At 43.3% G+C, this 14,987-nt stretch overlaps 1 protein-coding gene across 1 annotated transcript in view; it reads left to right on the top strand.

Annotated features, from left to right (window-relative positions):
- Window positions 1-14,987, top strand: part of GABRA5 (gamma-aminobutyric acid type A receptor subunit alpha5) — a 69,304-nt gene that overhangs the window by 33,676 nt on the left and 20,641 nt on the right. Inside the window, exon 5 of the mRNA XM_044449835.1 lies at window positions 2,087-2,169. Within this exon, the coding sequence (XP_044305770.1) occupies window positions 2,087-2,169 (83 nt within the window). The remainder of the gene's footprint in view (window positions 1-2,086; window positions 2,170-14,987) is intronic.

The raw sequence follows: 14,987 nt of genomic DNA, 5'->3' as shown, positions 1-14,987 counted from the left end.
CTATTTGGCGACTTTTGAGCGTTTCATTGGCTGTGTTCCTTTTACAGTTTTTTGCCTTAAAGGTGCAAAACTGGAGAATGACAAGTTTATCACTCCAGTTTAAACTCCTGGAAACACGCTACTGTGTTTGTTAATTCAGGGTAAGCATGTGTAGGTCTCACCAAATTCAGTGAGAGAAAGTTGGAGTTGTGTCTCTAATGTTTTATTCCATAACATATGCATTTTCCTTTAGCAAAACCCTGGATATAGTGCTTTCCTAAATTAATAAATAAGCCCAACTCTGTTGTTAAATTTAAGTAGCTAGGTGTCTCGGGGGCGGGGGGGGGGGAGAGAATGAATGCGTAGTTTCTGACCTCATGATAATTTGCCTTTGAACTACATGAACCATAACTCTGTCCAAATGCCATCTTTCAGAATTTCTTCCCTTGGTCAAACTTGTACAGAAGCTGAAGCTGTACTTAAGGCTTCTTTCACAGTATTAAATCACATGTAATGCTGTGCATGGGTAGGCAAAGCATGGACCAGCCACCTTTAACCTGGTGCCCTCTTTATATTCTCTGCAACTCCCATCTCCTGACCTGCTGACTGAGGCTGATAGGGATTGTAGTCAAAACATCTGGATGGCATCACATTAAGGCAGGCAGATATAGATGCTAAATCCTGGCAGAACGGGCAGAATTTTGGAAGTTAAACAATGTATCATTGACCTTGTTCACAGGATTCTTGGTTTAACGGGAATGCGGAGCTCGCTGGTGCACACAGCCAGTCCAGGCATGTTGTCCTCCATGCAAGCAATTAAAACTGACCAGGAAGACACAGCTTACTGTGATGCCTGAGCCCTGGTCATTGCTCCCAAATGAGCCAAGATTCATAAGCCAGCAGCACACTGCTGATGATCTCAGCTTGTTTCCACACCAAATTAGCATCCTGCGTTTGGCCATCACAAGATCGAGTTCCAGCCGGACAGTCAGTCATCATGTGGGAGGTTGTTTATGGGTGGCGACATCATGGCGACTCTGATGTGTGCTCTGCTCCATGCTCAGGCAAAACTAAACCTTCTCTTGATCACCCACAGAAGAGATACGCATTTCATTCTTTTCAATTGGTCTGCTATAAGTAGGACAAACATAGATTGGCTTGGTTGAGGGGCTGGACATATTACCCTGAACTCATCTTTCAGTTCAGGGCGCTGTCCCTTCCGTGAAGCTCAAAGCAGCACAAGGAGCAATAGAGGAGATTCTTTTCACACTGACAGTACAGCAGTCATACTGACTTTCCTGGTTTATTCACACATTCGTAATGGCTTGCATTGTTACTGAAAAGTAAAATGTATTCAGTTAGGCACAGAAATAATGCTTTCTCTCTTTCTCTCTCTATTCTGCCTCACACTCAGTTACACAAACACACTCCCCCATGCAGTAACTACAGTACAGTCGAAATGTCTGATCATGCAACATTGGCTTAGCTTGCAGTTTCTTGCAACATTCATGGGTTTTCCTGGAGCAAGAAGCCAGTGTTAGCCACTGTGTGATCAGAACGTGGGAGAAAATGGACAGATCCAACAGGGCCTTTGTCTTCTTAACAACTGTGCTCTTTATTATCTGGGCACCATTCAAAATGCTGGGTTTTTTTACCTGGTAGGACTGATGCTTTGCAAAATGTCAGAATTTTACCTAAAACATTTTGATGAGGAAAAGTAATATGCAGTTCCCTCTTTGAGCAGTATCCAACATTGTCACAGTACCAGGATAACACGACTCAATGCTACTGCTGTGTCTTTAGGACTTGTAGGCAAAGGGAAATCAGTTCCTTTCCCCTTGACTTCACAAGCATTTTGGGGCATGGCTTACATCAGTGCTGGGACAGTCTCCCAAAGTTGTTAGAACCAGTTAAAAATCAAGACAGCAAGGAAGAGGTTAATTGAGATGAATGACAAGAACACTAACTATCATCAAGAAATTATTAAAGATTCTCTTGGTAACCTAGAAATCAAGGGAATAAACAAATGATTCTGTGCATATGGTATAGGAATAAAGTGTTGGATCAAAAGAAAGATTTGAATTCAATCTCTTTTTCTTTCTGCTAGATTGACCATCTCTGCTGAATGTCCCATGCAGCTCGAAGACTTTCCCATGGATGCCCATGCTTGTCCATTAAAATTTGGAAGCTGTAAGTATTTCATTCCCTTGAGTAAGATATAGGAACAATATTTTTATGGGGCTTTTGTGTTCAGTCAGGGCAACTTATTGGCAAAAAATCTCTATTCGGCTGCTCTTCATACATCTCCATTTGGTCTAGCACAGGAGTGGAGATTTTATGGTTCAGATCTAGGATGCTTGAAGAAATTAATCTTTCTGAATTCTGATGCAAAGATACTTGACCTGCTCCTCCTCATCTTCCATGCAGCCTGAAGCTCACCTATCCAGTGTGTGTGGCAGGTCTCCAAATGTTGTGATTCAGTTTCAGTTCAGCACCTGCACACAGGTTTACATGCATTTAGAAATGTGTGTTTTGAAAGAAAACATGTCTAGGAATGCTTGTCTGGAGAAAAAAATCATTTAAATAATTTTAAAATATCTATTTATATAAGCATTTAAACGTTGGCTTTATGTGAGTTTTTGTAAATCACACATTAATGTGGCAGTAGAATGCTGCAGACATAGAGTGAGCACATGTGGAAGTGAACTGGACTTGAAAGAGCCTGCTCCATCTGTCCCCTTCCTTGGCTGATGTTTTACAACCCTGAGGGCAATAAACTCACTGGCAAGTCCCACTCGCTGTGTAGACTGTGATGACTTTCTAGCTAGTGTCCAGAGGGGTGAAATGACCTCATCAAAAGTGAGCCGAGCTAACAGTTGTTGTGCTGTGAGCCACAAGCAAAGGCTTGCTTGGGGGCTGGATAGGTTGCCGTTGGCACATGCGCCGCACACTGCCAAGATTCCTCCGTTTCTGCTTGCAACTCCTGCGCATTATCCCTCCACATTTTATTTCCTAATGAGAGAACCACTGCGTGGCACACTGATTCAGTAGAAGGCAAATGCAAAGCTGCACGCTGGTGTGTGTGGCTGTGAGATCATGTGCATGCAGGGGGTGGCGGGTTATATTTATGACAAAATGATGATTCCATTAAGTCTCAAATTAGGTTAGCACATATTTTCATTTGTACTCTGCTATATTGTTCTATGCAACCCCCATAGCTTTTCAATAGATTTCCAGAAACCCACAATGTGCCTTTTTCTCAGAAACATGGTGCAAGTTGAATTCCTTCCATATGGTATGCATAATCTAAGGTATAAGTTCATATGTAAAGGACAGGGGTTGAGAGCTGTAGGGGCAATGCTGAGCCAGGTCAGGATTTTGGGCATGTAAATAGGCAACATGCATCAAAATGGATACAAACAACTGAAAGGACACACAGAGAGAATGGTCCAGTCACAACATGGAGACAATGCATAGCCTTTCCACATATCCGCAGCAGCAATAAAAGAGAATGCAGCTGACCTACATGTCCTTTAGACCCGGTTACCCCTCCCCCCCACTTCCTGTCTCTTTTATGGCAAAAGCAAAAGCACTGTTTGCAGGATGAAAGAATGTGGAGGATGAAGAGACTCGAGGAAGATAAAAAGCCGCTGCTCGATTGCTTTTCTGCTATATAGCAGTTAAAAGCTACACCTGCTCCCTGGCTTGAATCCTGGCACTTCCCACACAGAAGCTCTATTTGGTTTTTATGACTCCATGATTAAGAGCAAGTGGAGAGCAAATGAGGCTCCTTTGCACTGGCTTCACCCACATGATTGTGCCCCCTGAATGAATTTGACACTAGTAGGTGTTGCACCTCTAAGCCTAGTAAAGGGCTCTGGAGAACTGGTAGATTTTTGTGGAAAGTTGCTGGACCTAAAGGAATTGTCTGTCAATAGATCTTTTTTCTTCCTCATGATCTAGCACAGTGATCACTGTTTTGCTTGTTTATCTGTTTTTGTATGTATCTTTGTTTGTATTGAAATTATCATTATTATTTCTAAATGTATATGTTCCTATACATATACAGTTGATCATGCAAAGTTATGAAAAATGGATGAATCCTTTTGTCCTCTTCCTTGGTGATACAATTCCTTTTATCACTATGTAGGTGGCACATTTGCCAATTTGATCCTTATAAGAACCTTATGCACTAAGCCTTTCCCCAAGTGAGCTTCATAACTGGGATGAGAATCTGAGCCTGGCTCCAAAATATCCATGCCCTAAAGCCAACACTTTCAGGTTCTGCCTGGCTGGTCAGATTCCAAATCAGCCAAGTACTATAGCAGGTGCTGATCTTTTCAATACTCAGAAAGGCTACTCCTTACAATACTTTCCAGATTCTTATATAAACATGTGCACATCTGATTAATTGGCAGCAGCGTCCTCAAATTGAAGTTGCTGCTTCTCACAGAAAAGCACAACTGTGAGCCTGGACTGACCTGTCTGTCCCATGATATGCTTCTGGGTAAAATATGATCTAACCTAAAGGGACTCCTTCTCCTTTTTATCTGTGCAGTAAGGTCAAAAATGCATAATCCACCTGTGTTGTGCTGACTGTGAGATAGCGGGCCTGAAAGTTTTCTCTTATCTCAGTAGAATCAATGCATACCTGGTCTGTGGTTATTCCTGGTGGGAACATGTGCCTCTCCTGGCAGCTGTGGGAAGGGGATCCTGTGTGTAAAAGCTGCAGCCCTTAATGTTCAGAAAAATGTGCACTACAGAAAAATAATCTGTGACTAGGAGCTTCTGCAGTGGAGCATGGTTCAAAACAGGTGACCTAGCCTCATTGCCTTTTCAGTGCAATGAGAAGTCCTGCCTTCTTGCTCAACATGTGGAAACATAGAAACAGAGCAAGTCAGAAGAGGCCTCCCAGGCCATCTAGTCTGACCCCCAGCTCCAGTCGGCTCCACTCATGACATGCCTACCATGTGCATGTCTAGCCTATCCTTGAACACCCTCACCAATGGGGCTTCAACCACCTCCTGTGGAAGCCCATTCCATACCCTGGGGGTCAGGAAGTACTTCCCGGCATCCAGATTGAACCTTGGTTCCTTGTGTTGGCTCCTTTGGAGCGCATCCTGCCTTTCTCTGCAGGGGAGAACAGGTCTCTACCCACCTCTGTGTGACACCCCCTCACGTACCTATATGTGGCCAACAGATCCCCTGGAGAAGGGGTTAGCAATTTTGCAGTAATAGAGATGCTGTTCTTCTAAAGCAGAGACATCCAACCTCTTTCAGCCTGAATGCCAAATTCCAATTTGGAAACGCTCTTGGGGACTTAAAGCTCTTAATGCTAATAGCTAAGGCTTAGAAGATGCCTTTCAGCTATTTCAAATGGGGGCAAAACTTCACAAAAACCAGGAAAACACCAAAGGAGCAGTCAGGAGAAAGGGGATAGGCCCTGGGGAAGGGCGCATGGCCTTCGGGATACTCCAGGAGGGCTGTATTTGGCCCCCGGACTCTGGTTCTCCACCTGTTTTCTAATCCATAAAGGCCATTTCCCCAAGATCCTGCACTAAAGATGATTAGACTCTTAGTGCCAGTTCTTAGAATGAATCCAGATGCACAGTGGTGTTTTGAAAGCACCAGTTTATCTGGTCTCTTGCTCACAATGAGCATTTAATTTATGAAGAGATACCTAAGATGACGCTAACATCATTCTTTCTTCCAGTGCTCCTCCAACTCCAATCAACTGATGTATTATGTCCCTATCTCAAAACTGTGTTTCCTTTTCAGCCCCTGCAGGTCCTCTTTCAGATCTATCTCAATATGTCTAGTCTCCGAGCCACTTTGCATGCAGCAGTATTCCCTGTTTGGCTTCTTAGGCAATCCCAAACTCTAGAAGAGCAAGTTAAAACACTCCATCTGCCTTATGAATTCCTTTGCTCTTTGTAAAATACGAAGCACATCAGCATAAATGGAATCACTGCATGCTAAGTGATAGACAGCCAGCAGCTCAACTTTGGCTTTGCTCATCAGGCACCCCATGCCTTGAAAGCCTAAATGTTTCTTCCCAACCACAGTATGATGGATTTGTATTGAATTCATCCCTTCAGGTGTCCCATGCTCTGATGCAAAATAGGTGAGATGTTCTATCAAGCCTGACAGAGCAGCACCCTTGAGCCTTCCATTTCTCTCTTCTCTGCCCACCCACCCATTTTCTTCCCAGTGAAAGTCTTTTTTATTTTTCATATACCATGGAAGGTGGGTGGAATATTATGGAGACCAGTTCTGAAATAACAAGAGCTGAGCAGTTTGTGGAGAGGTGGAGATGAGGCAGTCAGTGGATGAGCAGGCAGAAAGCAGATAATGCAAGATCAAAGGAACACAAGAAGACAACACAAGGCAGAAGGAAAAGCAGATACAAACATGGCAGGCAAGAACAAACAAGTGGGTAGTCACGTCCTGGCACACTGTGCTCTTTAGGCAGCGTGCTTGTGATAAACAAGCATTCCCTTCCAGGTTAGTTAAGGAAAGGCCTGTCTGGTTCGGCAGAATGCTTCTGCACACCAGCTGCAGGGAGCATGGGGAGCGGTAGGCTGCAGCACTCAGTTCCTTCTCGTGGGCCCCTGTGGACCCCTGGCAAGGAGGATGCCGGATGAGCGGGACCCTTCCTCTGCTCCAGCATGGCTCCTTTTATGTTTCTCACAGTGGCCAAAGAGACACCTATGGGAAACCCACAAGGAGGACACATGCACCGTACCCCTCTACTGCTGTCACCCCTAGCTGGTACGCAGAGGCTGGAGGGGGTATATAGCAGTGATTGCGGCCAGCGACCTCTCATAGCTTTATCATCCATGAAATTATATAATCCTCCTCTGAAGTCATCTAAGGGCCATACCGGACCTTACTTTAAATGCACAGTCTTTCGGCTAGAGGTTTGTTTTCATTTTGACTCTAGAGAAGGTGCAGGGTCTTGGATCAGACAGGGACCCTATCTGAGGACTGGAGGGGGGCTTTACAATCCAGATCAGCTCCTTTGTACCTGCTCTAGAGCAAAAAAATGAAAAGAAGACATACTGTAGTTGCTACATCCATAGCTGCTTAAAAGTAAGGTCGGTTTTCACCCTTGTTGGGTGGCCATCAGCACATCTTGTGGAAGCTGATAGCAGTGCAGTGTGTGAAACCAGGAATTTCCCTTGCCTCTTTGGAATCTCACACCATTCAGTTTTATCTGAGAACTCTGATTATGAGAGAGGGGGATAAACATTGCCTCCCAAGCCTGCTTTTGTTTCTGCATAATTTTAGTTATACATCTCTTATCATGAATCATTCCCTCTCGCACGCATACTTTAACATAATGTGCGGGGGGGGGGGGCGGGTTGTTGAGAGAGTCAGGGAAGACAAGAGCTGTGCTGCCAGGAGGCCAGACTCTCCCTAGGCTGGGCTCTAGCAAGGGTCACCTAAGGCAGAATGGTCAAAGCGGAGACACCAGTCTAAGAGGCATCCATCATCTTCAGGACAAAAGGTCGCATCAGCAGAAGAGAATGGATATTCTGGAGAGCAGCTACTGGCAGCAAGTGCAGTCGAGGATGACACTGGTGGGAGATCTTTCACAAACAAAAGCAGTGACATGCACCTATCCTGCAGAGGAAGGCACTGCTAAAACATTTCTGAATTTACTTGAAAACCCTATGATGAAACAAGCCAAAATGAAACAAGAAATGCCAGAAAATGGGAGTTTTCAGGCTGGAAGGCACTCAATTAGCCACTGGGGAAGAGCAAAGGACAAGTACAAATAGCGCTGCTGCTAATGACACAACTAGAGCAAAACAGAAAGGCAGTCTAGTGGCTGGCATGCAGAGAAGTGAAAGGAAGCCAGATCCTGCACAATGCATGCAACTGGAACATGGTACTTGAGAAGTATGACTCAAGACAAATTGGAAACTCAAGACAAACAGGGAATGGAATGGTTAAGCATCACAGTACCTGGTGTGAGCGACCTAAAGTAGACTGGAATGGGACATTTCCAATCAGACAAGCACAAAGTGTTTTACTTTGGAAATAACAAATGCAGAAGAGATGGAGTGGCTCCGATACTTAGGCAAGACGTAGCACAGTCAATAAGGGACTACAGTGCCGTGTCTGACTGAATCCTATCAATCGGAATTCTTGAAACACCTGTCAAGACAAGCATCAATCAAGTCTGCTCTCCAACAACAGATGCTGAAAAAGAAGTTGAAAAGCCTTATGGAAGTGTCCAAGAAGGAGTTGCTAACACACCAGAATAATCATAGGTGACTGTAAGGTGGAAGTAGGAAACAAAGCAGAATCAGATGTTGTTAGAGAATTTGGCACAGGGAACTGAAACAAAGTCGGATGATTACTCAGGATTCTGTGACACCAACAATCTCTTTGTTGCAAATACATAGTTCATGCAGCACATCAGACGACTGTGCACATGGACATCACCAGATGACCAATACAGAAATCAGTCTACATAATTGGAATTAGAAGATGGATCAGTTGTATTCTTACTGCCAAAACAAGGCCAGAAGTGGCTTGTGGCAGTGACTAGTGATGTGTGACAAGGTTGCATGTTTTGGCGTGGGGATATGTCAGATTCCCTGGGCTTGGCTACCCAAACTCCAGCCTGCTTTCTTGCAGTCATGATTCCAATTTACTGGCCAGCGCACCAAGTGTTTGTATGGGTGTCCTCCAGGAAGTGCAAGTGGCATGTGACTGCCAGCTTTTGTTTGTACTGCATGTGCTGCAGAAGAAGGCTGTTCGTTGTGTGACCAGAGTTCTGTGGGTGTTCGCAGAATTTCTCTTGGCTTAGTTTGCTTCCCAAGGGCCAAACATGGGAAGAAGGCTGATGAACAGGAGAGGGCCAGTTCCAGGAAGGATGGTCGAAATTCTGGTAGTGCCAATGAACTCTTAATAGAAAAAAAATCAGAGCAAAGCTGAAAACGATCGCTAGCAGAAGCTAGAGCCTTAAATAACTTATTAATTAATTAATTAATTTAAAATATTTATATGCCGTCCTAATCGCAAAAAAGCCTCAGGATGGCTTACAATGTAATAGCATAAATAAAATCCCTGACCCACACTGGCTGCAATTAAAAACATAGAAAAACAATCTTAAAACTTATTAAAATACCTCTGGAATAAAAAGGTCTTAACCTGGTGCTGAAAAACAAATAATGACGGCGCCAGGTGGACCTCTCTGGGGAGCACATTTCATAAATGTGGCACCACCGCAGAGAAAGCCCTCCAGGTACTTTGGCTCCTAATATCTTTCACAGAGGGTTCCTGGAGGAGAGCGTCTGCTGTCAATCTCAAGGGGCGGGACGGCAAATATGGAAGAAGGCGTTCCTTCAGGTATCCAGGTCCCAAGCCGTTTAGGGCTTTATAGGTAATAACCAGCACCTTGAACTGAGCCCGGACTTCGATGGGAAGCCAGTGAAACTGGTAGAGGACTGGGGTTATATGAGAATAATGCCCAGTCCCCGTCAGCAACCTGGCTGCTCTGTTTTGCACCATCTGAAGTATCTGGACTGTTTTCAGGGGCAGCCCCACGTAGAGCGCATTACAGAAATCCAACCGGGAAGTAGCCAATGCATGTGTCACTGTCGTTAGGCAGTCTTCCTTCTGGTAGGGACGCAGCTGATAGATTAGCCGAAGCTGATGGAAAGCGCTCCTCGCCACCACAGTCACTTGAGCTTCCAAGGACAGCTCCGGGTCGAGGAGCATCCCAAGCTGCAGACCCTGTCCTTTAGAGGGAGTGCAACCCCATCCAGGACAAGGTCCAGGCCACCTACCCAGGAGCTCGATGCACCCACCAACAGGACTTCCATCTTGTCTGGATTAAGTTTCAGTTTTTTTGGCCCTCATCCAGCCCATTACCTTGGCCAGGCACCGGTTCAGCACAGCCACTGCCTCACCTGGATTGGTGGAGAACGAGAGGTAGAGCTGGGTGTCATCAGCATACTGATGATTCCACAGCCCAAACCTCCTGATGACCTCTCCCAGCAGTTTCATGTAGATATTAAATAGCAAGGGGGACAAGATGGAACCCTGTGGTACTCCATGGCAGAGCTGCCATGGCGCAGAACCAAAATCCCCCAGCACCACCTTCTGGAATCGGCCGTCGAGCCGTGCCTCCTACTCCCAATCCTGCCAGCCTGTCCAGAAGGATACCATGGTCAATGGTATCAAAAGCCGCTGAGAGGTCCAGGAGGACCAACAGGGACGCACTCCCCCTGTCTCTTTCCCTGCACAGGCCATCATACAGGGTGACCAAGGCAGATTCAGTACCATACCCGGGTCTGAAGCTGGACTGAAATGGGTCCAGATAATCAGTTTCATCCAAGAGTGCTTGGAGTTGTCCTGCCACTACCCGTTCCAACACCTTGCCCAAAAATGGGATGTTGGCCATCAGTCTATATCTGGCGGCCATCTCTGGATCCAGGGATACCTTCTTCAGGAAAGGCCTGATTACCGCCTCTTTAATACAACTTAAATAAATTCCTGAGGAATTTAAAGCCCACATAAGGAACAGATTTGCATTACTGAATCCAATCGACCATGAACTAGAAGAACTGTGGACTGAAACAAGAGACATTATTAAGGAAGAAAGGAGGAAACCACTTCCTGAAGTTAAAGAAAAGTCGCAATCACTAAGAAGCAAAAAGCAAAAGCAGAAGGTGACAAAAATAGTATGAGAATTCTGGTTGCAACTTTTCAGCAACTCTAACATAGAGACAAAAACAACTATTACAATGACCAGTGCAAAGAAATAGAAGAAAACAACAAAAGAGGAAAAACATGAGTCCTTTTCCAGAAGATCCAGGAAATCATAGGGAAATTCAAACCTAGATTAGGAATGCTGAAAGAACAGCATGGGAACATGCTATCTGACCAAGAGAAAATTAAGAGAAAGTAGAAACAATATACAGAAGAGATAAAAAGATGACAATTTTTTTTTTGAGGAGGAGTCATTTGAGGAAGAGCTGAAATATTAGAAAGCAAAGGGAAAGCTGTTCTGAAAGCCCTTGGAAGGGGGGAAAAAGCACCAACAGGACTATTCCAAATGGCAAAGAATGAATTGGTCCAAACTATAACAAGAATATGCCAACAAATATAGAAAACAAAACCATGGCCCATAGGCTGGAAATTTTTCATATATATTCCAGTCCCCAAGAAAGATAATGCTAAGGAGTGCAACTAATATAGGGTTGCTACCCTAAAGCATTGTAATAATTTTCTGTGCAAGCCAAGTGATGCTTAAGGTGTTGCATCAAAGGATGTTACCCTATTTAGAATAAGAAATGCCTGATGTTCAAGCTGGATTCCTAAAAGGGACTTCATTTATAGGGCTACCATAAGTTGGAGGTGACTTGATGGCATGTCAAAACAACAACATCATAAAATATGCCATATTTTTAAAGGATGAATTTCTTTGAAGTTATGAATAGACAGAGACGGCAGCTTAAGGATAAGCAGTTGCTACCAATTTGGTGTTAGAAAATAAACAAAGCAAAAAATTAAGTGGTAGCTTGTATAGGTCCATTGTTTTATCAATGCAGCCTAATCATTATCATGAACTTTTTTCTAACAAAGATTTAAGGCATGGGGTGGGGAGGGCTCCTACAACTCTAACATGTATAAGTTTATGCAAAAAGTGTGCTATGACTCTCACTGTTCTCCAGCCATCACTGTTGGATGAGGAATGCTTGGGAGATGTAGGACATTTCCTTTCTAGGTTGCCCTTCACTGTTGCCCCTTAACTGCCTTTCCTTCCTTTATAGTGAAGAAATCTGTACAACTTTACACAAGTGCCACAACAGAAACTAAGCTATTGTCTGCTATCTAGTGCTGTTGCTGATTTGGGAATAGTACACTAGCAAAGTCCTCTGTTAGGTTTCAGGGGTCCATTGTCCATATTATCTTTAGCTATCTTTTCCTTTCCTTTCCTTTCCTCACCAGTCTGGTGGAGTCTGGTAGAGTAACAATAATGTACCTTCCCTCTCTGCTTTGGTTTCCCCAATGACCCAATAGGTATTCTGTAGGACTTTTGAGCAACTCAGTAGAAGCAGGTAAATAAGATTATGATTTCATACAAACAAGCTGTTGGGAGCAGGAAGAGGTTAACTGACTTTCCTGCAAGTGCTGCCAAACAGACAACATCAGAATGAAGATTTCACCCCACTTCTTTGGTCTACTGAACAAATGTCTAAACCAGAGAAAGAGCCCCCTGCCAGGACAATTAACTTAGCACCTAAATTCATTTTGCACATAATGTTAATGGTATTGTATTCCCTTCACTCCAAGACAAATTTGCTAAGGTTTGCCAGTGATTTGCCAGTGTGGTACTTTTTCAGGTATTTTGCAATGACTGAAGTTTTGTCGCTTTCTGTACTCTTGTCTGAAGGCTTAAAAAATCTCCAGCAGGGAAGATTTTTGTATGAAACACACCTTCCAAATTATGTAACTTGGTCACATTTTCTGGGCAAAGAAACAATCTGGAATTTAGATACCTACTGCTATATCAGGCTTGAGGAATGATGTAATGTTAAAAAATAAAGTGGCTGTTGTCTTTAATCCATTCAGCTTCCACGGATATAGCATGATGGAAGTGCCAGGATCCTTTACGGGTATCCCTGATCGAGAGTTCTGTATAATTTCTGAGCTTGTACCTTTCTTCATTTTATTCATGCTGTCTTCCAGCTTAGTTTAAACAGAGTTTGAAAGAAACTGTTGCTGATATTTTGTAGATCTATAAATAATCCCTTTGGTTTCATAGGTATAGTTTTAGGTGTGGTGATAGTCATTAACACTCTTTTTATCTGATAGAAGTAACCTATTAGCCTACTTTGATAGATAGCACAGGGCAAGTATATGTGCAGTGCTCAAGTCATACATTAATTGCCATGTGGAGAGTTTTAATAGGTCTTGACTATGCATCACCTCAGTGGTATTCCGATCATGGATGAGATTGTCTTTTATTATAACCCAAACTGCATCCTGCAGAACTCTGCTTTCCATGCAACGTGAATAGGGTCTCTGTTAGAAGGTTTCAGCGTTAGTGATTTTTCCTTCTGCAATGTTAATATAAAATTATGCATGCATTAAAAAAAAAAACCTTAGTGGAATGCAAGCTGAAAGAGGAAGGCAGAAAAGCCCCCGGCCTTCTGCAGACCATAATAGGTGACCTTGAGGACACACAGTGCAATCAAAGCAGAGCATCTCCATCACATGGCCAAAACTCAGGATATAGCTTTACAGTGAACCAAGACTGGAGCCGAGCCAGGATCTTATCTATAGGTAATGGTGGAAGGCAATGGAGAGGACCATGTTTGTCTCATTGTTTAGCTTTCATTTCTGGGTTCTGTTTGTATCTCTCTAAATTTATTTCTAGGGGCTGGTTGCAGATCTAGTCTTTGTGACCCCTTAAGGGATAAGGGCTTGGGACAGCTCAAGGCCCTGTAATTTTTAGGGTTCTGATCTAATCTAACCTCAATTTTTTTGCAATCTCCTTTACTCTGGAGACTTTCCATAGACTCCACAGTCCCTGGACTAGCATTGATGGGTTCTGTTAATACAGCTCAGGCCCAAAAGTGTTCTGTGCCCAAATTAGTTTGGAAAATGCAGCTGTTGCTTGAAAATGCTTTTGGAGAAAGGCAGGGAGGCAGAGTGATGGGGAAAAGCAGCTGCAGGGAAAGCTGGTGACTGTGAAGCAGTGGCAGCACAATCCCAGACATATCTAGGATAAAGCCTGAGCATGTCCCAGAATTCTTTGTAGAAGATGTTTGGCCATCGCTTGTCAAACATCGTCAGTTGTTGCTTCCTATAGTTATCCATATAAAGTAAAACACATGCAAACACAAAAGGAAGGAAAAATATTAAATGAAAACACAAATCTTGAGAGGAAAGTCATCAAAACAAGCATTAATGTTACCTGAAACTATTTTCTAGAAGGAGCCAGGCAGTTTGAGGACTGACTGAGAAAGGGAATAAGGCTAACCAGAGAGAAGTTGTAAGGGACCTTCAGGGACCATTGCTTACTAAATGGAAACATGGCCCTAAACAAAGTTTATGTCCTCTAAAACTGTATTATTTATATTGTAAACACACAAGTAGAGCTCTGTGTTGTTTCTTAACCTGTGTTTTCTAATGTGCAGTAGTTTGCAATTATTGTAATCAATTCAAATAATTATAATACATTTGCTATCATTACTACTATTACTAATTTATTTCTAGCCACCAGGCAAGGGCATACCAGCTTCAAGACAGTGTTTAGGAAAGGCCTATCATGACCACTGTCCCAGCCTCCTTCTGGCTTTACCTCCCTGGAGGAAATGTTCATAGGAAAAAACAGCTTCATTCATTTCACTAGCTGCGACTATTTAAGAGGCCACAGAATGTGGCAACTTTCTTCTTCCTTGCTAATGCCAGCAGTTCATTATCAAAGTATTAGAACTCACTGAATGGTAGCATCTTTTCTTTTCTTTTTTTGCTCAATTTAAACCTTAATGAGATTCCTTGTTCCACAGCTGTTCCGGAGAGACTATTTCAGAGATCCTATTTCAAAATTAGAAAACAACTGCTGATGTCCACCCTGAGCCTGTTAATGGATAGGTGATATCCTGTATCCGTGTTGTCATTTAAATTAAATGATGCACTTGTTTTATTGTATGATCTCCCAAGGTGTGTTTTTGAATGCAATAATGTTTGCACTCAGCCTTTCTTTTGATTGACTCAATAGCTTCAGATTAGAAGAGCTGGCTGCTTTAATTTTGGAGGCCTAAAACCCCTCACAGAACTATTTCCACTGGAGTCCATTTACATTCCTTCTTCCTGCTGGTAGATTTCCTGTGAATCGAAAGTCTGGCATCTTAGCAGAGAAATGGCCATCCCATTCAAATTACTGTTTGGGAATAACAGGAATTTGAGAGGGCCATATCTCTGTCTTTGTTTAGCACAGAACTACACACATTTTTTGTTCCCGAAAGCTGCAACAGATA

Source organism: Varanus komodoensis, unplaced genomic scaffold, assembly GCF_004798865.1.
Source record: "Varanus komodoensis strain SLA01 unplaced genomic scaffold, ASM479886v1 scaffold1, whole genome shotgun sequence".
Taxonomy (NCBI): domain Eukaryota; kingdom Metazoa; phylum Chordata; class Lepidosauria; order Squamata; family Varanidae; genus Varanus; species Varanus komodoensis.
The sequence above is the reverse complement of the archived record's forward strand: the minus strand, read 5'-3'. Positions and strand labels throughout refer to the sequence as shown.